Genomic DNA, 22,835 nt, shown 5'->3' with positions numbered 1-22,835 from the left:
GGGGGAAAGTTTATATGTGTTCCAAGTGGTGTTCCAATTCTAGACAGAAAGCTTACAATTAGCAGTTGAATCTTTCTCTACTTGTCAACACACTTCACAAGGCAAAGAGCCTTGATGAAAGCTATACCTAAATGCAGTTGTAATGGGAGATTAGTAGAGAATTGACCTTTTGTTAGTTTCCAGAATGCAGTGAAAACTGTTTAAATTTGCATGTGTTTATTTTATCTTTTTTTCACTAGATGGTGCTCTTGGAGGGGTTTGACTCCAGTTACTGGTTGGCAATTGCCCAGCATGAGCTGGAGTCTGAGCCAAGACTGTGAAAGGATCATCATTTTGAAGAGTGTATGTACACTTGGCCCATTTATAATAGTGATGTGGGAGAGCTTTTGCCATGACTCATGAAGAGAATGTGGTATATCTGTGTAAAAATTGATTTTGAGACTACAATATTTAAACTATGGAAAAAAGTAACTCAGAGATATATGTTCCCAGAGAGGCCATATTTTTCTTTTATTTTCATAAGCAAGGATTTTATGGTGCCAGAACACAGCAGAATGCTGTTATCTCAGCATGATCTAAGAAAATCCAAGTGCCTGATCCAAGGGGATTAAATATTCTGCTGATCCAAGGGATATTTAGTGTGCCTGAAAAAGCTATTTTCTTGTAGGAATCTCATTTCAATATTGATTCCAACAAAAAATAAAAAAGGAAGGGAATGTTTTTATGATGAAAGTATAAGCTCTTTCCAACTTTATTTTCTGAGTTCCTTTTCTACATCAATGTACTTCTTACTTAAGAGATTAAACAATTTTTAAACATCAAAGACTGTCAAATAAGATAAAATATAATAGTTCTAGGTGATCGACATGTTATTGGCATTGAAAATATTCCTACAGTTAAGAGAAAGTGGCACAGAGTGCAGGCCTATAAGAAAGCTGGATTTTATTTCCTTTTTTTAATATAATCTTTTAGTTTGAGTATAAGCATTGGGTTTTGTTTGCTGAAGTGTTCTGTGGATCTTGTGAGAACGAAAGAAAAACAACTTCTGATTCTGAAGATGGTTTTCACATAAAATCATAGAATCACAGAATGGTTTGGGTTGGGAGGGACCTTAGAGATCATCTAGTTCCAACCCCCCTGCCATGGGCAGGGGTACCTCCCACCAGATCAGGCTGCTCAAGGCCCCATCCAACCTGGCCTTGAACACCTCCAGGGATGGGGCATCCACAACTTCCCTGTGCAACGTGTGCCAGTGTCTCACTGCCCTCATTGTGAAGAACTTCTTCCTAATGTCTAGTCTAAATCTGCACCCTTCCCATTTAAAGTCATTCCCTCTTGTCCTATCACCATGTGCCCTTGTAAAAAATTCCTCCCCAGCTTTCTTTTAGGTTCTCTTCACATACTGGGGGGGCTGCTATAAGGTCTCCTCAGAGTCTTCTTCCAGGTTGAACAACCCCAGCTGTCTCAGCCTGTCCTCATAGTTAAGGTGCTTCAGCTCTCTGATAGTCTTTATCGCCCTTCTCTGGACTCGTTCCAGCAGTTCCATATCCTTCTTATTTTGAAGGTTCCAGAAATAAACATAGTCCTCCAGGTGGGGTCTCGCAAGAACAGAATAGAGGGACAGAATCACCTCCTTTGACCTCCTGGCCACGCTTTTGATGCACCCCAGGATACGGTTGGGTTCAAATAGTTTGAAGTGATTCTAGTATTTCTTTTTTCTTATTCTCTTCCTTGGTTACGAAGGCTAAGATAGAGACTTACAATCTAAACTTTTTCATCCTTTTGAAAGACTAAATGGCATTAATGTCTGTAAAGGATGCCTGGTGATAGCTCTACTGATATAGCCTACAAACTCTCTCTAAAGAACAACTGTAGCTGAGAAGCTGAAAAATTTGCCTTTCTAGCCACTGCTACGTCCCCTGTTCTGACCTAGAGCGAAGTCAGCTGGTGTAGAAGATGTGTGTGTGGTGTGGTGATCTGGTGCCTTTCAATCCTTTTCCTTTGATTGACCTGCACATAGACCTGTCCAGGAGATCAGTCACTGCAGTATTTCCTTTCTGTCACTTCACTGATAGCTGAAGTTGAGAATCCCAGCTTTTATCAGCAGTCAGCTTCTCTACATTTTAGCTTGTAGTTAAAAGACCAAATGTGAGTTATTCGAAAGCTCAGGAAACATGAATAGAAATTGAAATCTCCCTCCCCCTTTTAAGTAGGTGACAATATAGTAGCTGGAATAAGGAGCTTCCTCTGAATCTCAACGTAGTTTTTTCTCACTGTGCTTCAGTCTGTCGTTCTGATGTCTGTAGCTGAGCTGTGCTGGGAGATAACATGAGAGCTTCTGATGTGCTTCATTGCAAGTTCATCTGTGTTGGTTTGAAATGCTGCTGGCAGTAACATCTTAACTTGTTGTAGCTGTTTGCAAAGCAATCCGTGGTCAACTCCCCTGGTCTGTGTAGAAGAATTATGTGCTTAATGTAAATATGATGTTAAAGGGATTTAATTGATTTGGTTCAGAAGTTTGCAAGAATATGCTTTTAGTCCAGCATAGATTCTGCTTTATATTCATTCTGAACAGGTTTGAGGGAGCCAAATCAGATGCTTCTGAAGCGGAAACAGATTGTCTGTTAGGGACAGCTGAAAAAATTAATGAAATGGGCTTTAAAAACAGACAAACAACAAGCCTGTAAGCCTGTTGTGATTGTTTAGTGCAGTCTGACCTGAAGAGGTGTGCTAGGAATGAGGAGGTACTATGGAAGGAATAAACTGCTAAGGCTAGTGAGGGAAAGATGAACTGCTCTTTGTTTTTTGCATGTTTTTGTTTTGTTTTTGCTGTGATAAAAATCAAACACTTGTAGAGGGCAGCAACGGTTTCCCTTTAAATCTGTAGAGGGCAGCATTGGACCATGCTGTTTCCCGTCTGGGGAGTCTGGAATTGGACCTTGGATGGTGTCCTGAAGTAGATAAAAATATCTTTTGTAAGAAGTGAAATACTATTAAAGACTTTTTTTTTAATATGGATTTGTAGAATTTTATACAAGGAATCAACAAAAATAATTCTGGGAGAGAGATGTGAAAGAAAAAGGCAGAGTAAATGTTGCTGCCAGAGACAACTCTGGCCACTTTGTTGTCATGGCCACAAATTCATACTGTTTGGCCTATCTGATTTCTCATCATGTGGATGGCTTTTATAAAAAAGTGAGAACAACTAAAGCTTTCAGTGAAATGAATTGGACAAATATTTGCATGGAGAAGAAAGAACTTGTTAACACACTGAAAGATTTCCTGTATGTTATGTCTTTTCAGGTATGCTTGTGCAATTATCTTAGATGTCTCTTTTCTCAGTGGGGAAAAAAAGACAAAGTTTATTTGGCTAAACTTCTCCAAAGTTACCACCAAAAATGACTTTTAGATGTATATGATAAGAATAAGCAGTGCTTTTAATAGAATTTTTTTTTTATATATATATATATATTGTATACATTTCTTCTAGCAGGTTCAAAGGTTCTGGAATTCTTATTTTAGTCTGCTACACTGGAGTCTGTATTTGATTCTGTTTGTATCTGATGATGTATTTCTATTTGATAAACTTGAATGCAGAAAATTGATTACTTCCATTTCTACCTTTTCTAAGATCTGTGAAAAAAAACCAACCCTCCCCGTTCTGGTTTTCTGTACCTGGAGTGCTGTGGTGGCATACCTGAACACTCGTTAAAAATTGTCTGTGACTATGTCACTGTGAGTAAAGAATCAGAATTTAGCATTTATCTCCATTAAACGGTGTACTTTATAGTGCATTTGTATGTGATGAAGCACCAAAAATTTATTGGGGCTTAAACTCTGCAGGTGAATACAGGCTCTGGGAAGAGTGACCTTCCTGAAGTTCACCATGGAGCTGGTGACAGATTGCAGGCCAGTGTGAACCACTGGTAGTAGGTTGGTGCTGTCTGCTGCCTGCTTGGTGGCCTTACATGATCTGACACAGTGATCTCCCTCTCTGGCATTGTGGAGATGTTGACCAAGGACTGAAATCAGCACAGTGCCAAGCTGCTCTTTTACTCCAAGCGAGGTTCCCAGCTTTTCATATATGAACTACAGTAGCGTGACAGTTTTCAACAAACATGCAGCAAAAATAGGGGGATGCATGCTCCAGGATTATTACTAATTCAAATGTTCTCAAGAGCTTGTCTTAGCTCACATAAGTCACATAGTATACTGATGTTTTGTTTCTTTCTATTTTAGTATAGCTGCATTCCAATAAATTATGTTTAAAGGTACATCTAAGAAAATACCATCACTGAAAAAAAGTATGTTTCATTCACTGTTATGTTTATTGTTCACTTTTGTCAAGCTTTTTTCTTAAGGGTTAACGTTTGACTAAACTTTTCTGGGGTGTAAATCCATGTAAAACCCAGAGCGTTTGCTCGATAAACTCTAAAAAAAAAGTGGTAAATATATTTCTTTGAAATTATACATATTCTTCGCTGTTTAATACTTTAGTAAACAAGCAGAGTAATACCAAATTCCATCTAGGAAAAAGATTTAGAACTGTGAAAAACTGGTGCATGGTACAGCTGAGTGGTGAAAAGAAATATTTTTAAATATAGACTTTATCTGGATTAGTGTGTAATGTTTGCAGTGACAGGTGTTTCCTTTATGCTTTGCCCAAATGTCTGGAAAGTAGTTTGTCATTAAGTGCTACATTCAGTGTGTATCTCAATTTCAGTGTAACTGGAGGGTCTATGGCTTTGTTAGGTCCTTGTTTTCACATCTGACCTCAGCCAGCTGGAGTCTATTGTTTTAAGCGTAATGTAACAGCTGACATAACATAACGGATATCAAGCTGAAAAACTGAAACAGTGCATTGAACTGGTGCAAAGAGAGGAGAAAGGGAGAAGTTGGGGAGGAGAGATGGGGCAAAACTAGCTTCGTGATTCAAAGTAGAAGCTTGCTTGTTTGTTTTCCCGGGGGGAATTAGCTAGGAAATAATGGGATGAGTCTGTTGAAGTTCAATTTGCAATTGATTACATACGATAGACTACTGAGACAGGTTTGAGTTTGCCAGCTGTCACAAGCTGGTGGCTTGTGAATGGCTTTAAGTAGCCCTTGATTGGCAAAACTGGAATAAACTCTGCAGATGTGGTGTGATCATAGTGCAGAAGAGCAGTGAATGCCAATGTCTTAGAAGAAAAGGAGGTTCCAGAACTGAGTAGAGAGAAAATAAAGTAAATAAATTGTATGCATTAAGAGTTTTATTTTGTGATGTTGGATTAGGTGCATACAATCAACTGGCTAGAAACCTGAAAGCCACTGGATGACTTAGTGGCTTTCTCTTTCTTGACAGATTCTAAAGTAAGCTTCTGAAAACTTGACTACTTAATTTCTTGAATTCTGTGTTTGGTGGCAGGAAAGTGCATCTTGGCATTGAGTGCCAGTGGTACTTGGAAGGGGAATGGGTAGATTAACATCCTGTTAGAAATTTGCCATACTGTTAAAAAAGTGCCAAATGTCTGACTTTGCAGAGAGAAGCAACAAGAAGGTATAGAGATTACCCCATCACTTCTTTGTATACATTTATGTGTATGCTTCCTTATATATTTTTTTCCCTCTATATAGAATATATTTCTATTTTTAGCAATTACTAGAAAAATACATCCAGTTGGATTTCATTTCTGTTGAGCAGAGCCTCTGGCAACACAACCCCGCTGAAGGTTTATTCCATGGTTTTAGGCCAGGTGGGGGCAGGGCAGTGGAGAGTCAAGACTATAATCTGATTTTTACATGTAGATGGGTATAGGCAATCAAATTAGGTTCTACATTTGTAAGTGAAGCTTTTATTGCATGAGACTTGAAGTTGTGCAGTATGTTTCACTTTATGTCTATGAGTAGACATCATGACTTCAGCAGAGCTTCCCGTGTGCGTAAATATTAACAGAATCAGGGTGTGATAGGAAAAAGACTCTTGAACAATGTCTGCTTGTCCTTATGGATAACCTAGGAAGCACAAGAGTTTGATCTATGTAAAAGCTCTATGTATCTCGCAATGTTTTATATTTATTTTTATCTATTATACTTTGGTAGCATGAAAAATGTCAGCATGACTGAAGTGTCAGTTCTGTTAGACTTATCTTGCACAAGGAGTTTCTAGGATTGTTCCTGTTGTAATATGGGCCCTGTCCTATTTTATCTCAGTAATCAGAAACATCTTGTGAAAGAGTTTATCAGAGCTGTTGATTCAGTGGCTAGTAATACATAGCATGGGCATTTACATTTTATCTTAGCTTATAAAGTAAATTAATTTCATTGTAGAGCTTAGAACTTGGTGTTTGTACTGAGCTGCTGGAGAATTCTTGATAGCCCAGAGAGCTGCTATGTGCAGCTTCTGTTTCATGTTCCTGGCATGTCCTGTGCCTTGGCTGCAAAAAGATTTGCGTATATGCTCTGGTAGTGACAGCATCAGAGACTATGCGATGAAGTAAGTTCTCTAAGTTTCTTTAAGTTGCCTCTAGGAACCCAACACTGGGGTAATGTCCTAAAACTTGTGCACTGCTCAGCTATCCCAGTTGTTCATTGATTTCAGGTACCTGTACCTGAGTGTATTCTTTACATCTGGTATTTCCCCCTGACTCATTGAACTTGAACATATTTTTAAGATGATGGGGAGTCAAGAATTATTATTAGCTCTCAGAAATAGCAGGACTTTGAAGAACTAACAAAATAACCAAAGAGCCTGTTTTCACATGCAGTCTGTGAAAGCAACCTATGTACTGCTTCACTTTGATGGTTTTCCTTATGCTAATGACACTGAAGCTGACCCTTTTTTCCCCCTCCAGCGCACTGTTAACATCCTTATTAAGGTACCTTTCAGAAATACTCCTTTTTGTTGTTGTTTCTGTCAGCTTGACAGGATGTGTTTACACATGGAATGCCTCATCCTTGATTTACTTGTCCATTATCCTTCTGCAGTTGTTCCCCAGATCAAGGTGAGAAAGGATGTCTGCTGTAATGGTAATCTGACTATTCCATGGTTCCCTGGAGCATGGGGTGCGTACAGTGTGTTTGGATGCTGTTTTGGCTGCAGCATTGCAGAACAATTTTAAATCAGAATACGTGTGTATGATGACTGACCTCCATCTGGCCTACAGGCAGGGAGCTTGACAGCTACCTTCTAGGAGCTGCTCCAAGTCGTTGATTTACTATATGAAACTCAGAACGAGTTATACTTAGTGGCTAGGGCAGGGGAAAAGGGAGGAGAGAAAATTAAATATTTACTAATCTTACTTCTGTAACGCCTTACAAACATGAATGTACTTAACCTTGCAGCATTCTTGGGAGGTGAGTATTAGCAGTTTTATGAGTAAAATCGGATGATCCATCACTTTTCCACCGTAACTTGGCTTTGCAAGATAAATCCTTAAGAGAACCCAGGCTGCACCTTCAAAAATGGGTTTTAGCCTGTATAGACTGGTATTGCCACCTGAAGAAATGATCCTGCTGCTCCATTCCTTGTGCCAACACAAGCATTTATGTAGCTATGTTGTAAACTGCATTGAAGGACCCAAATGGGTTCAAACTAACCTTTTTTCTGGCCAGATGAGATTGCTTCTTTTGGCAGCAGCCCTGGCTTAAAGTGTTTATATAACTGTGGAGTAAGATTTGTTAGCATTTGATAGTTAAAACTGTGATGGAAACTTTATCTGCAACAATTTATAAGCAGGCTCGTGTGCCATCCTTCTGAGAAAGTATATTATTGTTGTTTTCTACGTTACAGCCCATTCCGAGGGCCCTGCCTTTAAGATCAAGTGCAACGCTTAGTAGAGTGGGGACCCACATGCTCTAAAAGATAGTTTCTACCCACATAGACCTGACAGCCTAAAGAGATGAGTTGGTGAAGAGGTGAGCAGAAGGAAGTGTGTGTAGCGTTTTGCGCAGCCAGGCACTGAAGCAAAGAACATAACTTACAGAGGTCCCAGCTTTGGCCTGCTCCAATGCATCCAGGTTCAGTGACTGGTCTCAGCAATTATAACACTAAGATAAATATATTTAATTTTTTGTCTCTTTTCTTAATTTAGAACTTTGAAAGCCTTTTGTTTAAAATGAAAGCTGAGATTTTGGTCCTTTTTTTGTATACTTAGCTCTGTTTGTGCCTCTCTTGTATTGATTTGACTGAATAATGAAATAAGTAGCATTTTATATTTACTTTGCATTTGTTTTGCTGCAGGACAGTAAGATATCAGCCTGACAACTGATTGAGACCAGTTTGACTGAAATTAATTTTACCCTACAGGTTTAGGCATGCCTACTATAATCCACAGCCAGTTATTGAACTTGCATTGGCAGCTAGGCTGTCTCTACAAACAAAAGCTGTTTTGTTCAAACTGGGCTAGAACAGACAGAGTGTAGATAGGGTTACAGAAACAAGTCTCTCTGGAAAAACTTAAGAAGCAGTCATCTGCTCCTTTTTGCTGCTGCCCCTTAATGGGATTTTTACTCTGTCCAAAATTGAATTCTACTGCATTTGCTTTCATAGTCTGCTGCAGTGCCTAGCTACCCCAGAAAGCTTTGTTTACCACCAAAGATATTTAAACCTAATTTGGTTAGATCGAAGAGGGCAAAGAGCACTTCCAGAACAGGCTACTGTTGTTCAGCTTTGTGGGTGGTTATCTGCAAGATGGAGAGACGCAGTAATGATGAGTTGGGTGTGGTAATATCTTCAATCTCTGACTGTCTTTGAAGTGATTGTGAGCACGTGATTGCATGCGTTAGCATAGTCCCATAGGGTATAATTGTACTATTATGTCATCATTATTATTAATTCAATAACAGGCACATATGGGTTTGAATTACTGCAACAATTTTGATAAAAAGAAAAAAACCCACAACCAAGCTCCAACCTGCCCATATCTTTTCACAGAATACCAGTACTGAATGTACGTATAGGCTAGTCCCGAGATAGCAACTTACCCTATAGATTCCTAGCACTTGTGTGTGTGTGTGTATATATCTAAAAAAGCTGCTTGGATACGAGTGGGATTTTTCAGACATAATGATATGTCCTTTCATACTTGCATATTTGGATCCATCTTAGTAGTGAAGAAGTTAAATATTCAACCATTATGAGTCATGTGTCTTTTTAAAGTAAACAGTTAAAAAGGATGAGTAGAAAAAATTCTTCCCTTACTCCCAATTCTGAACAGAAAGTTTAGTGTGTTGCTATCTCATCCACAAGGGTAAAAAAATGTAGTAACATTAGGGGCAGTATGCTGACTGCATTTACGTAAAACTTTCCACTGGTATGCACTTACAAATACATTTGTGATACAGCGGGTGAGGTGGAAGGAATATATCTGGAATCATGTAGAACTTGAGAGCAGAACAAAGTTTGTAGCCGTAATCAAAATGAGTAACTGTATGTAAACCAAGACCTACTTTTACATTTTGACAACAGAACGAGGAAACTCCTTGTTAAAATGTTGGAAAAATGCTTTCAAGAGGTATAGTGATAACATGAAATTTCCCTTTATTTTCTTAATTGATTATGTCAGGTTAATGGCCAATGAGAGTCAGAGGTGAGAAGCTCAGCCATGCGTCAAGTTGCACACTGTAGACATTCTGTCAAACTAACAGGGAGCCTGTCAATCTTACTTTCTCAAGGTCAACAAACCATGGTTCTGAAATGCTAGGGAAGCCTTTAAGACAAAGCTGTTTCAGGAGTTGATTCCACTTCAGGAAAGCATCTGAACTTTGGTTTCCAAGTGTTTGGACACAAGGCACCATTAGGTTTCATGTCCCAGGAAGCTTCATTTGTTTCATAGCTTATGTGCAGGATGTTTCTCTATTTAAAACCAAATCATATCTTTGCAGATATGTAATGAGTTCTGTGATCTGTATCTAAATTGCTGATTTCTTCTGATTTTGTGTTTGCAATTTGCTTTCATTTGGAAAAAAATGACTAGTGTTTGTAAATGCACAGGGTAGGGTGTTTTTGTCTTTTCCTTACTGCAGTGTTGCTTACAGTCTTTGCTAGGGAGAGAGAATCAATGCTAATTCAGACAAATACCCTCTTGCACTTCAAAAATATCCTTTAAGTAGAGTCAGCTAACAGGGGCCTAGATTTTAATCTCTCTTTAATATAAGAACTCCTCAGCATTATGGTTCCTGTAGATTTCCTGCAAATGTTTAGGTTATTACTTCTTGCATCTGGTAGGATGATCATCTGGAAAATAGCAGATGAGAAGTGGGAAATGCTGCTGCTATGCCTGCTTGAGCACAGAATAGCATAAAAATGCAGGACAGTGTCATGAGTAGTCTTAGTGTTAGATGACTGTTTGTTATGGACAGAAAAAGGAGAGTTCAAGGAGCGGGAGAAACATATCTTTCTGATGATTGTTACCTCACTCTGAATTGTCTGGTCCTTGAAATAGGTCTTTTTCCCCTTGCTCTTAGATTTATCGTGGCATTGACAAAGTTGCTAATAGTTTTTTAAAATTTTTTCTTAATGTTGTGCTGGAGCTTTTTCACTTACAAAACCCAGTTGCTTTGGAGAGTTGGAGCAAGATTTTGGAGACTGTCAGTGAAACCTTTTGTGTGACGACCTAGGAGGTGGGGAAGAAATGTTATGAGTACTGTAATTCCTTAATGAATTGCAGATGTCACTCATCATGGAACTGTGTCTACTGTCATTCCTTCCCTAACACAAACTTAAAAATCATTACCAACTGAAGCAGTCTACAGGGTGTAGAGAATTCAAACACACAGAAAGCCAACATTGATTAAAATTTGGAGAGGCTTCTGCCCTTTCAGTGTTGTGGGTGACTTGTTTTGCCTTTCTGAATGTGCATTTAGGCTTTCATGCAGAGTATCACTTTGCTTGCATGTCCACTTTTTAAAATTAAAATGTCTTTTAATCACTTCTATATAAGTACTAATCCCGGCTTCTGTGTTCAGGACCAAAAGAATTGTGAATGTTTTAAAACAAAAATGAAAATTGAGCTACTGTGGGGCATTCTTTAAAATGGATACTTTTTCTTGTTTATTCTTAGTCTTGGATGTGAAACAGACAGTAAAAATCTAGGAAAAGATTTTTTGTTCTTTCTCTTTTAATTTTGTTTTATTTCCCAGTAAGATAAATTTCATGTGCTGTGGGTCCAGGAGGGAAAACAATGGAATCTGACTGATCAGCACAGCGGAAGTGATATACGGAACAAAGAAGGCTTTTTAGTTGTAATCTCTTAGTTTTTTATTCATCGCAGTTCATAACACAGGAAATCAATAATTTTCAGTTGCTTCGGTAAAGTAGTATTAGGTCAAAATCAAGCAGTCCTTTTAACAAATGAGCTTACTGTAATGCTCCCAGCTGTAAGGCTGAAGTTTCAAAGCAATGTGCTTTTTACTTTGATTTATTTATTGTGGGTAGCTTGTCAGGCCTTTGTTTGGATTAGGAGCCATTGTGGATAGCCAGAAATTGAACTTTATGTAATATAATCTATCTGTCAGTTAGTATCAGTTCCCTAACAATGATGCTAACACATTGAGACTTTAGCATCTGGACCTCGCACTTGAGTTTTCAGCCACTAGGTAGGGTCCAATGTTTCAGTGCTTCCGTGTAGCTCCTTCCCAGCTATTTCCCATCTGTGTATGACTGTCCCACTTCCCTAGGGGTCAGTCACCAGTGCTGCCAATGTCACCAGACAAGCCTTTTCCCAAGGGAATTTTTTTTTTAACTGTATCACTTGTTAAACTGTACTAGACTACTGAATTCACTGCCTTCACCTCAAAAGCCTGAAACTTCATAATAAAGCAGAAAGTTGTGGGATTATGCTTGAGCATGTCTCTGAAATTAATATAAAGCATTTTATTTTATGGGCTAATTCTAAAAAATTTGGTAGTTCAGTCTCCTTTAATGTCTTACAAAATGAAGGCTGATGTTTCATGGAACAATAAGGTGTAATTGCAGGAAAGATTTAGGAATAAGTGGTAGAACCTACAGCTGCCTTCTCAACCTATCTGACAAAGTCAGTTCTTGAAAGAAAAATCTTGTAATAGTTAATGTACTAAAGGCTATTAAAATTTGCAACCTGCCTTCCACCCCTATGGGACCTTTATGGCTGTCAGGCTTTTCTGGGAATGTATTTGTAGGGGTATTCCATGCTTTCCTAGCTGGGGAAGACTTTGCAAGAAAGCAGGCAAGGCTGTCCTCGAGCAATGGAAAAAATCACAAATTTCCACCCCGGGCTTCCTGTGAGCCTCCAAGAATGTGCTTCTGTGATTGCTGCTGCTATTTCATATGCTGCTTGTGGTGCCTGTGAGTTGGCTCTAAATGAGGGCCCCTTTGTGCTTTGGACCCAAACATAATACGGAGACTTGAGTACTGAAGAATAAAAGCAGTAAGGGGGCTGGAATGAAGGGCACTCTTCCCCAGATCTGTGCTCTGTTTTATAGGTAGCAAAGTACCTGTTAGCACTATTGACAGAGGTCTGAACCATCAAATAAACAGGATATCTTTTATCATGCTCTGTCCCTCCATTTTCTTCCGTGAATTGGAAGAAAATTCCAATTATTAATTCATAAGCTGGAAAGCTCAACTAGAGCTGGTGTGGGATAGGCTCAGCCAGGAGCAGTACCTCTTCTGTCTCTTGAGCCAAGAAGGAGGGAGGGAATGAAACTTCCCTCAAAACATCTGGCTGAGCTGAGCTGTCCCAGTACACCCACCCCCAAGGTTCCTAGGGTGGGGTCAGATCAAAAGGAAGGTGCTGGGAAACGGAAGCAAGGGTGAAACAGGATGCCAAAATGTTTAAAATATTGCTGCTGCATCTGTCCAGTGGTCTAGCTCCTGTTTGTAGAATAAATTTTATGAAAGATGCTCTTATTTGTGTTAGCCTGTGATATGTAGGTCTAGACCAACTGGTATGTTTTAAGACGTTGGGAAAGAAAAAAGACCAAACTGTCTTGCTTGCACTTTTTGCTTTAAGGCAATTTAGTCTAAAAATCTTTGAAGTAAAATAAACATGGTATTTTAAGTAGCTGAAGCCATTTGCTATGTTTGCAAATGCCTTTGCTCTTTGCAGTCTGGTTTGAGATTTGTTTTTGTCTAGAAGAAACAAAAATATTTGCAAGCTTGCTTTTGACTTCTGGATTGCCTGGAGTCCTCTTCTGTGTGAAGTGGAATTGTACAAAACCTCATTTTAGTATGAATGCGAAGACGAGATACACTGCTAGTGGCATGATGTAGAACAGCTATATTAAAATCTTTAATTCAGTGGCTGCTTTCAAGAAGGATGGGTTGTATTTATTTTGATTTCTCTCCCTGGAGTGCTGCTGTTAGGGTTGGTGCTCCCAGTGGTCTTTATGTAGGTGCTGTTTAGAGGTATTGCCCACAGGAGCCTAAACAGGTAACTACTGCTGTGAGTCAGGAACCGTCCCTAAAAATCTCCTCTGTGTTTGCAACTACCTGAAGTTTGGAGCATCTTTCCAAGTTTTGAAACATTCAGTGGTCCTGCACCTTGTAATCTGTGTTCATCTAGTGTAATTAATTCAGCTGGCAGGGACAGATTTATTGTTAGCAATGGACACCCTTTGAAACATGGCAAATCCTGAAGTCAGATGAAAAGTGGCATTTTCAGCTGCATTTTGCTTTGATCTTCCCTATCAGCTGGACTGTGAATATATACGGACCAGACCTGAAAATATATTTGTATGCCCAAAATGTCAGTGCCTGACATACCTTTGTTAAGCTTAATTACATACAAAGGTTTCACTTGCAATTTAAAATGGCAAGCTCTACAGGTGCTTGTTTCCTCTTTGCACATGGGTGGGATTTTAGATTCAAGTTTTGGTACTTGCCCATTATGTTTTTGAGTGCACGTGAAATCACGTTGTGGCCATTTGTGGAGCTTTGAGATCCAGAGAAGTATCACTACTGTCTGATTCAGAGTAGCATTACTGCCAGTTCAGAGTAAAGAAGTATGTTTACCTTTTTCTACACAGAGAATGTGCAAAAAGACTGACCTGCAACCTAGTGATTTGCTGTTAATGTTAATCTTTGACCTTCAGTTTAAGTACATGAACAATCTGCTTATCTATGAACATGCTTTGTTAAATCACATGATTCTTATTCTGCAGTCATTTGTGTCAGTGTACCCTACAGTTTAGTAAGAATAGGTAAGAATAATTGAGAGCATTCAGTGTAGAAATACATTATATTTATTCTAAGCAATGTGTCAGAATCAATGACCATTATAAAATGAAAAATCATGGAAATTAATTATGTAATTATGTATGTTATGTAAAGGTGACAGAAAACACTTTGAAGTGTGAGGATCCTGGTAAACAGGCAAATACACCAGATTAAAAACAAACAAACAAACCTTTCCCAAAAGACTTGACCTCAAGATAACAAGCCACATAGTAGACAGTGAAATCTACTCTGATGTGAAATGCTTAATTTTAAGGTTATCAAAATACTAAAGTAAAATGCCTAGATTTGTTCTAAATAGCTGTCACAATAGCAACATCCACACATGAATTTGTCTACTGTCTTCTGAAATATTTATAAGAAAAACTACTTAAATCCTGGTTTTGCCACTAAATCTTCTGAAAAAGAAAAAAACACTCAGGAAAGGCTTATGTACATGACAGAATCTTGCTTGCTTATGTTGTTAGAGCTTGATTTTGCTCTTTGAATGTAAGGTTATGTTTAAAACTTACATTCTTTTGGCATCTGCCCAGGTTAGTTCTTCAGAACTCTTTAGTATGGGCTAAAATAAGCAGTAGTAGTAGTTAAACAAATATGCCACAGTCAAAGCAAACTCTTTGATCAAGTATCCTTGATAAATGTACTGTTATGAAAAGCTTTAAATAACACATTTTATTTCTTCCTTGCTGTACTGCATGGCATTAGATAAATTAAAACAGGTGAATTCCAAGACTTACATACTTACCTGTTTTAGAAATTGACATGATTAATCAAGAATTAGAGTGGTGCAATGTGCATGTCCTTTAGTGCATTTTAAAACACATTTAGCAATAAATACATCATTTAGTTATATAATCAAGCCATTAATTTAAAGAAGACGTTAAGAGAAATGATGATGTCTAACATTTAATATCTATATTGAACCTTGCTTAGATGAAGATTTCAGCTTTTGATAGGGTTTATACTGTCTCAAACACATGTACATTGCAACCTTCTGGAGGGAAATATTAGAGTGCGGCTATAAGAGCCTTTTGCTGTGGGTTTTCTCTTAGTGTTTGTGAGATACTGCCATATTGCTTGCCACTTCTTTTGCGTTTGTAGGGTCTGCAGTGATTATGGTCCCAAACAGTGTCTGTTTTTGACAGAGAAAGACGTAACTGTTGATTTTAAACAGGGAGAGGCCTTTGCCACCATATAAATATGTTAAGGAGCTTTTTTGTGCCAAAAACTTTTAAGTGATGATCTACTAGCTACAAATCACTTGATAAATTGGCACAAAAAGTGACAAGCCAGCAGCATTAGCTGCTTTTCCAATATATGTTGCACTGCAAAACATAATGCCTAAAAATGTAGAATCTCTCTCCTTGAACTTTTAAAGTGTTCAAAATTTGTGCTGCATAAATGACGAGAAGGAACTGAACTCTAAGATGCTGCATCGCATTGCAGTGGTTCTGTCTGAAAAATAATCCTTTGTGGCAGCATCTACAAGACTGTTTCTGTTAAATTTGGTATGAACATGCAAAAAGTCACCTATCTGTCCCCCAGATGTGAGTTGTTCCCATAGGAGCTGGGAGACAGTCTCATCTGCAGTGGCTCCTTTGCTGCTGCAGTTGTTCACACTCTGAATCATCAGTTAAAACTTTTGTTGGTCTCAGATTAACTTAATACAATAGAAAGAGAATTTTATGGCCTACTGAAGAGCTGGCATGCGCTCACTTTTATCCCTGCTGTTGGATCTGGCAGGAAGTCAGTGCATTTACCTCACTGTGGTACAGCAAAGCTCTTCCGTGGTTTGGGTACCTCTTTTTGTTTGTACTTCATAGCTTTCAGGAACCTGAGTGCTGCTTTTGCTTGAGGCTCAAGAGCACAAGCTATCTAATCTGAGGCTGAGATGTCAAAGTTAGGGTCTCAGCGTGATTCTAGAGGTGTCCTCTTGTGCAGATGTATGGATGGAGTCATGGCTTTTCCAACTCAGAGCAGAAAGTGAAGTGGGACAAATGCAGGCCCAATTACATTTCTGAAATGAAATACAAGCTTCTAAAATCTCTAAAACGTGTGGTGAATCTTTCTGATGTAGCTGAAGAAGTGTCTGTTGGCAGATGTCCTGTCAACACCATCTCTTTTGCACAGTTTATGCTTAAAGAGTCCAGCTTTCTTTACAGGTGTGCAGATTTTGCTCCTAGTGCTTACATTGCTTTGGAAGATATAATAGGGGTTACTGAACCACAAACACACTTGTCAAGACTTTCTCTCAGAAAATGATGCATATTTATAGCTGTTGTTGGTATATCAACAAAAAATGTTGTGCCTTGTGATGCACTCTCTGATTTCAGGGTCTTATATATTTCCTGGAGATCTAATGAGCTTGTTTGGTTTTCTGATTTAAACAAAGACCTTATGTTTTCACAGCCTGGAGAAGCAAACAAATTTGACACCTCATTCTCTTTTGTTGGATGAAATCGTATTTTATTAAAAATACACAGTTCTGTATTGCTGTTGTGGTGTATACTTTGAAAGGATGTTAGGGAGGGTTGTGATATAATATCCAAGCACAATTTTATTGTGTGATTTTTCTAGCAAAATTGCTTTAAAAATAGAACAAAAACTCCCATGCCTTTACTTCTGTGGAGTATAAGTGCCTTGATCGTCTCTGGAAAGACTAGCATTCTTTGGACTTTAAGTGAGCTCACAGTCAGACGGGAAGCCAGGTCCATGGTCTTCTTGCAGCAGTATGTACTACATTTCAATGAATTCTTGAGTATTTATTGAAAGCCTTTTTTTCAGCATGGTGCAGACTGACTGCTCTCACTTCTTTATTGCTTTAGGTTTTATCAGAGCTCAAGTGATCTTTAGACTCAAGCATTTGTAATCCTTTGCTGTGGAAGGGCTGTAAGGGTAAGTTCCTGAATGTAATGAACACACTCACCATGAAGTGGAAATTGCCACATAGATAAGGGTCTAGGGAAGTTGAGTTTAAATGAGGAAAGCAGTAAGATGTAATCTCCCAGGAGATCTGAAAGGAAATCTGATTGGAAATCTGATTGTGCTGGCTGATTTAGAGAGGAAACACTGATTTTCATTTATGTGGTTTATTCAGCTTTTACTTATCCTACATTTCACCATACAGTTATTGTGGTCTGTAACTGCAGCACGGGGAAAAAAGGATACATAAATTTTCTGTGTTGATAATGGCCTGTATAATAAGCCCCTATGTGCCTAGAATTTCTTCATTACACTGCAGATCACAGGGTGGATATTGAATTGATTGGTCAAACCTGTGAAATGTTCCTCTTGCAGTGCCCAGCTCTAGAGACTGTCTCTGCTTCTTGCTATGGAAGTTTTCCTCACTAGTGATTTTAAAAAGAAAAAATGTACAGCCCTATTCTTCAATATAGTGCAAAGGGAAGTGTTGGAGGAGGTCACGCAAGCAGCTTGAGGTTTTGGTTATTTTCCCCTCAGCTCACTTTGGAGGACCAGCAATGGCACTGTTAATGCTGTTGTTAAGACTCCTTGCTTAACCTTTTATTAACTCCTTGCTTAACCTTTTATCAGTACCTTTCATCTTCACCCTTGTCTGATACCTGAGGGGGGACACAAAAAACCTCTGCAAAACACGTCCAGTGATGCTGAATGGTAGGATTGCTGCAAAAGGAAAGTGAGGGGGAACCTGACTGCTTTCTCTGTGTGCTGCTCCAGGCTGAGCATGCCCTTATTTTTATTTCTGGATGTGCTGATTAAGCATTGCAATGGTGCATAAAATATATACTAAATATAAGTGGTTCCATGCGTCAGATTAAAAAGTAAACTGGTCAGAGGTGTCCTCTGGTGTGTACTGATAGCTCACTGACATCATCATCAGGAACTACATAAATCTGAAGGCAAATTCGGCCTGTGTGGTTAGTGGAAAAAAGTGTGCCTGAAGAAAAAGGAGTGGAGGCTGCATGTAGTACTTTTAGGTGAACATCACTTACAGCTGTCTTTCATACTTTGTGTATCTAACCTTAGTGGTTAGCCCCTGTTAGGTATAAATGTGGTAACGAGCTGTATGTGTCTGTAGTTCCTTAAAAGTTACGAATAAGCATGACTAAGTAGTTGAAGGACATTAAATTAAACATGTTTGAATGAATAGGGTAATGATTGGTGCTGCTTAGAGCTATAAAATAAATACTAACTAGAGCTCTGTGCTATGTGACAACCAGATCGAGCCATGGGGTTGCTGGAGGTATTCTGAAATGATTCAGCTTTGTCGTTCACTGAGAGACAGAATCCTAAGAAAGCTCTCTACGTAGGCTCCCTGTGCAGTTAACATTTTAACCCCCTTTGGCTTGTTGTTATGACTTCAAAGATACTCTAAAGCCTTTGCTAAATTGATCATTAACTCTGCAATGTTATAATTAGATATTTGAACTTGGCTGCATTCAAAGAGAAAAAGCAAGAATGAAAATCCTAACTAGTGTTGTTTCTCTGCAGCTCATCAGCATGGTCAGACAGATTAAAGTTCCACAGGAGTTAAAAAGCAATAGGAATTGAAGGCATTAACTACCCTTGCAGGAAGGATAGGGAGCCGTTAATCCACAGAGTTTTTCTTTGAAATTATGGAGTGAGAATAATGTCAGGAACCCAAAATGAGTTGCTGCTGGAGATTTAGATTTAAGCTCATAAAACCATTTGGCCAGGAATGTTGGGCTAGGAGCGTGAGTTGGGGAAGCTTTAAGTTTCCAGCTTAGCAATTGAACATGTTATACCAAGCAGTTGTGTGCTGCTGCGGACCTATTATGAGTCTGTAAAAGCAGCGGAGGAAGCACTGTAAGGCAGCTTTAAACAACAGCAATGAGCTCAAGGGGCGGCTAAGAAGATTGAGGGTTGGACTCTGTGGTTAAAGTTTGTGTTCCAGGGCTGGGAGAAGCTCAGCCCTACGTCTCCCACTTTATTTCCTTGGCCTGTCCTGATGGAGTACAAGTCGAGACAACAGCTGGTAGCTACTATATGCCCGGCTGCATAGTGGATGGGAAAATGCATCTCCATAGTAACAAAAAAGGCATTGCATGTGCTGCTCCTGCTTGATCTGAGGAGTAGCTGGCTAAAGACATCTGGTCAGTGTAGCCAATTCTCAGGGGAAATTAGCTCATTTCATCTGATAGTAACCACAGAAACTTTTGACTTCGTTTAATAGTGTGATGCCGAACATGTGATAGAACTGACTGTTCAGCAGTTTCAAAAGTCAAAGATTATCTAACTATTTTTAGATAAACATTTTTTTAAGGAAGGCTGCAGCTTGTGCTCATTCCTGTACCCCCCACTCCTCCCCATGATGATGTTTCTGTCCAATATGATGGTGATTCTTTGGTGTGGGGTGGATTTCAGGAATTTAAAAGCAGTTTTCTCTGTATATATTTATTTATTTTGCTTACATGAGCTCTTTTTATTATACAGTGAACCTTCTAATCCTTTCGTCTTAGTGGAAATCAGTACAGTGAGATATTGTCTGTGTTAACATACTGTGGCTTTTACTCTAGAAAGGACATCCTTTGCCCCCAAAGTCTAGTGTCGATTAACTCTTAACTAGTTTCAAAAGAAACATTCTGAACAACTCTTACGACTACAAATAAGCTTTCAAAATAATTGGTGAATATACGTAAAAATCTTGAGCTATTTAACATCACCGAAGTCAATTAAAGATCCTGTTGCTCTGTACAATACAGGAAAATTCCCAATTGATTTTTGTAGAACAAATTCTACATCTGATGTGCAGAGACTGTACTGAGGATGTGTTGGTTGGATATGCTGTTGTTTTTTTCCTGTTTACCATAAAATTTATCAGCTCATACTGTCCTGTGTGACGTTCAGAAATTTGGAGGAAATTGAAGAATGGAAACTTTTTTTCATTTGCTTGTGAGGACATCATTATGTATTTTTGGTATACCGAGAAATGAATGTAGTGGATATATACTTTTCTCTAAGTATAACGCAGCCAAGTGTCTTATAAGAGGCCCAAGAGCAACATCCTGAATGTGTACGGCACAAATAAATGCTTGATCTTCCACCACCCCCTGCCCACTACTGACATCTACTCCTGGTTGTAAATATTTGAACTCAGTGGGTGGTTGTGACCATCATGAACTAGAAAATGAAAATTCATGGACAGGCATAAGCCTGAACCATATGTCCGTCTTTATGGAAGACCAGCAGAACTATCAATCTTGGAGAAGCTCTATGCATGACTTCTGTTTGATCATATGTGGTTGAATGACAGAAGTATGATCAGCTCTGCTGGACAACTGCAAGAAAATGGTTACATAGAGGATAAGAGCTGCTAGCTGCCAGAGTTCTTAAGAAAGATCAGGGGAATCTAAAGGTCTTAACAGAAATCTGATTCCCCTGATAAATGCTTATAATAAACAAAGTGGCTTTAGCTTCCCAGAACAAGTTGGACAACTGCAGCAGATATTTGAGGGCCCTAGGTGAGTTAGATAGATGTTAATAAACCAAATGAGCTGAAATCAGTTAATGAAAGAAGTTTAATCAATCTGAGTTGTTTCAAGAAGTGACTACGTGACTAATGAATATTGCTTATTGAATGAAGATTCATTGGTTTGTTTTCTCTGCTGAGCTCATGCTGTGATGAATCAAGAGTTGTATCTTGCTGTGGAGTTAAAACATTGAAACTAGCTGTCATTTTTTTTTTCCAAATGGTTCTCTTTCCTACCTGGAAACAGCCATGTTACAATGGGAAAAAGGAGTTGAGTGGGTAGTGGTAGAGAGGACATTGAAGAAGTCTTTCCTGTTTCACTTTTAACTTCATATTGAGTTTCATGGTAAGTGAACTGCCCTTGAAACTGAAAAAGAAACCTGTTGGTGTCATAGTTCTAAAATTTCTCTCTGAAAGTGATTTTACTTCAGTCACTTTGTTTTGGTAAACATAAGTTACAGGAATTAATAGGAAAAAATCTCCTTAAGAATAGGAAAACTTGGAGAAAAAATTATGATGCTAGGGGGTTTTGGGATCTCTCTTTCATTGTTTGCCTTTCTGGGTTTTTTTTGTTTGTTTTTATGAAGCCCAATGGCTTTGGTTAAAACTTGCACTAAGTCTAGCTGGAGCTAGATGTTGATGAAGATTAGAGAATACCAGTGAGTGTGATTAATAACATGAAATCTGTTCTCTCAGGCTGTAGAGCAGGTATTTCTTTTCTGCCAGGCTCCTTATTTTCACAGTACTTCCAGGAAGTTTAAATCTCTTCTGACATGCCTGACCTTCTGGTATGTCATATCAACTGGTGGATTTGGGAGTTTGGACAGGGACACTGGAGGTAAGCAAGGTAATCATATGGACCAGCTGAAAAAGAGAACCCCCTCATAAATATTTCTTTCAAGTGAGAGCCAATAGTAAATTTCTTCTGCTGTTTATACCATTGCTCCTAGATGAGAATACTTTATTGGATAATTCAAGGCAGTTCTTCTAGGCTGACTGAACTTTTTTGCAGCTTTTACCTGTCTAAACGTTAGGTAGTATAAGCCAATCTCATAGGCTTTCCCTTCATGGAAAAGGATAGACATCACTGAAAGTATGTTTAATTTCATCTTAAGCTGCCTAGGACACTTGAGATTCATTTCCCTTTGTATGTGCCTATGCTCTCCATTAATTATAGATAAAGGTATGCATGTTTACATTATTGAAGTATTTGGAGTTTTCATTCTCCATGAAGTCACTTTCTAGCCAGGCAGTTAGTATTAAGTAAGTTCATCAGTATTAATGCTAACCTTGTTTGTATAATTGTTTGGAAGTGTTGTGGTTTGAGCTAAATTAGAGTCAGTAACTCTTAACTCAGTGTAACTTCATTCTCTGAAAACTTCCTGCGTGTTTTTGAGATGGTGTTCTTCTCCCAAAGCGATAATGCAGGGCATCGGTATGCAAAAAGGCCAATGCTTATATTTATCCCTATAGCAACCAAGGCTGTTCTTGAGCTGGTGGAAATGGGCAGTATCTGTGAGGAGGGACAGGTGACCCTAAGCTGACCAACGGAATATCCCAGTCCTTATATGTCATACTTGGTATGACATATAAATTGAGTGATCATGAGGGTCTCGCTCTCTTCTGCGAAGGCTGATGTCCAGTGAGGACCTCATCTGTCTGATTGCTCCTGACCCCAGATCCCTGCATTCCTGCATCCAATTCCTGAGCTCAGCTCTCTCCTAGCCGTGGACACATTCCCTTGTGTCTGCTCTGCAGTATTTGTGGTGAAGTATAATCATTGACAGGCAGAGTGGAGGTTTGGTCTCATATATTTGTGTGTATTTTATTTTTTCATCATCATCATCATCTTCATTTTAAAGCTGTAGTTTTTAGTTTCCAAACTTCAAGCCTTTTTCCTCTCTTTTCCCTTTCCTCTTTTCCTGGAGATGGAGGAGAAGGGATTTGGGTGTCCAACTGCACGGTTTTAGCTGCCAAAATTGATCCGGACTGGGGCTAAAACTGTAACAGGTAGTTATGATCATGCTTGAAATACATCACATGGTCAGAGAGGCTTCTAGTAGCTTAGCTTGTATTTGAAATATAGTACAATTGCACTCCTTATGCCTGGATACATGCTGACTTTTGTTTGTGCTTTGCTTTCAAAAAGCACAAATCATTGATTATGTGGCTCAG

The 22,835-nt window shown here is 38.8% G+C and overlaps 1 protein-coding gene across 5 annotated transcripts in view; it reads left to right on the top strand.

The window, feature by feature from the left end:
* Positions 1-22,835, top strand: part of KCNQ1 (potassium voltage-gated channel subfamily Q member 1) — a 362,029-nt gene that overhangs the window by 55,559 nt on the left and 283,635 nt on the right. The window contains exon 1 of one of the 5 annotated variants that reach the window (XM_054068734.1): positions 277-342. The exons of the other annotated variants lie outside the window; for them this stretch is intronic. Coding sequence (XP_053924709.1) covers positions 292-342 — 51 coding nt within the window. The 5' untranslated portion in view covers positions 277-291. Of the gene's footprint in view, positions 1-276; positions 343-22,835 lie in introns of those variants that run through there. 5 annotated transcript variants of the gene reach the window in all.

This window comes from Cuculus canorus, chromosome 5 (assembly GCF_017976375.1).
Source record: "Cuculus canorus isolate bCucCan1 chromosome 5, bCucCan1.pri, whole genome shotgun sequence".
NCBI classification, from domain to species: Eukaryota; Metazoa; Chordata; class Aves; order Cuculiformes; family Cuculidae; genus Cuculus; species Cuculus canorus.
Note: the sequence above shows the minus strand (reverse complement) of the source record. Positions and strands in the feature narration are given on the sequence as shown.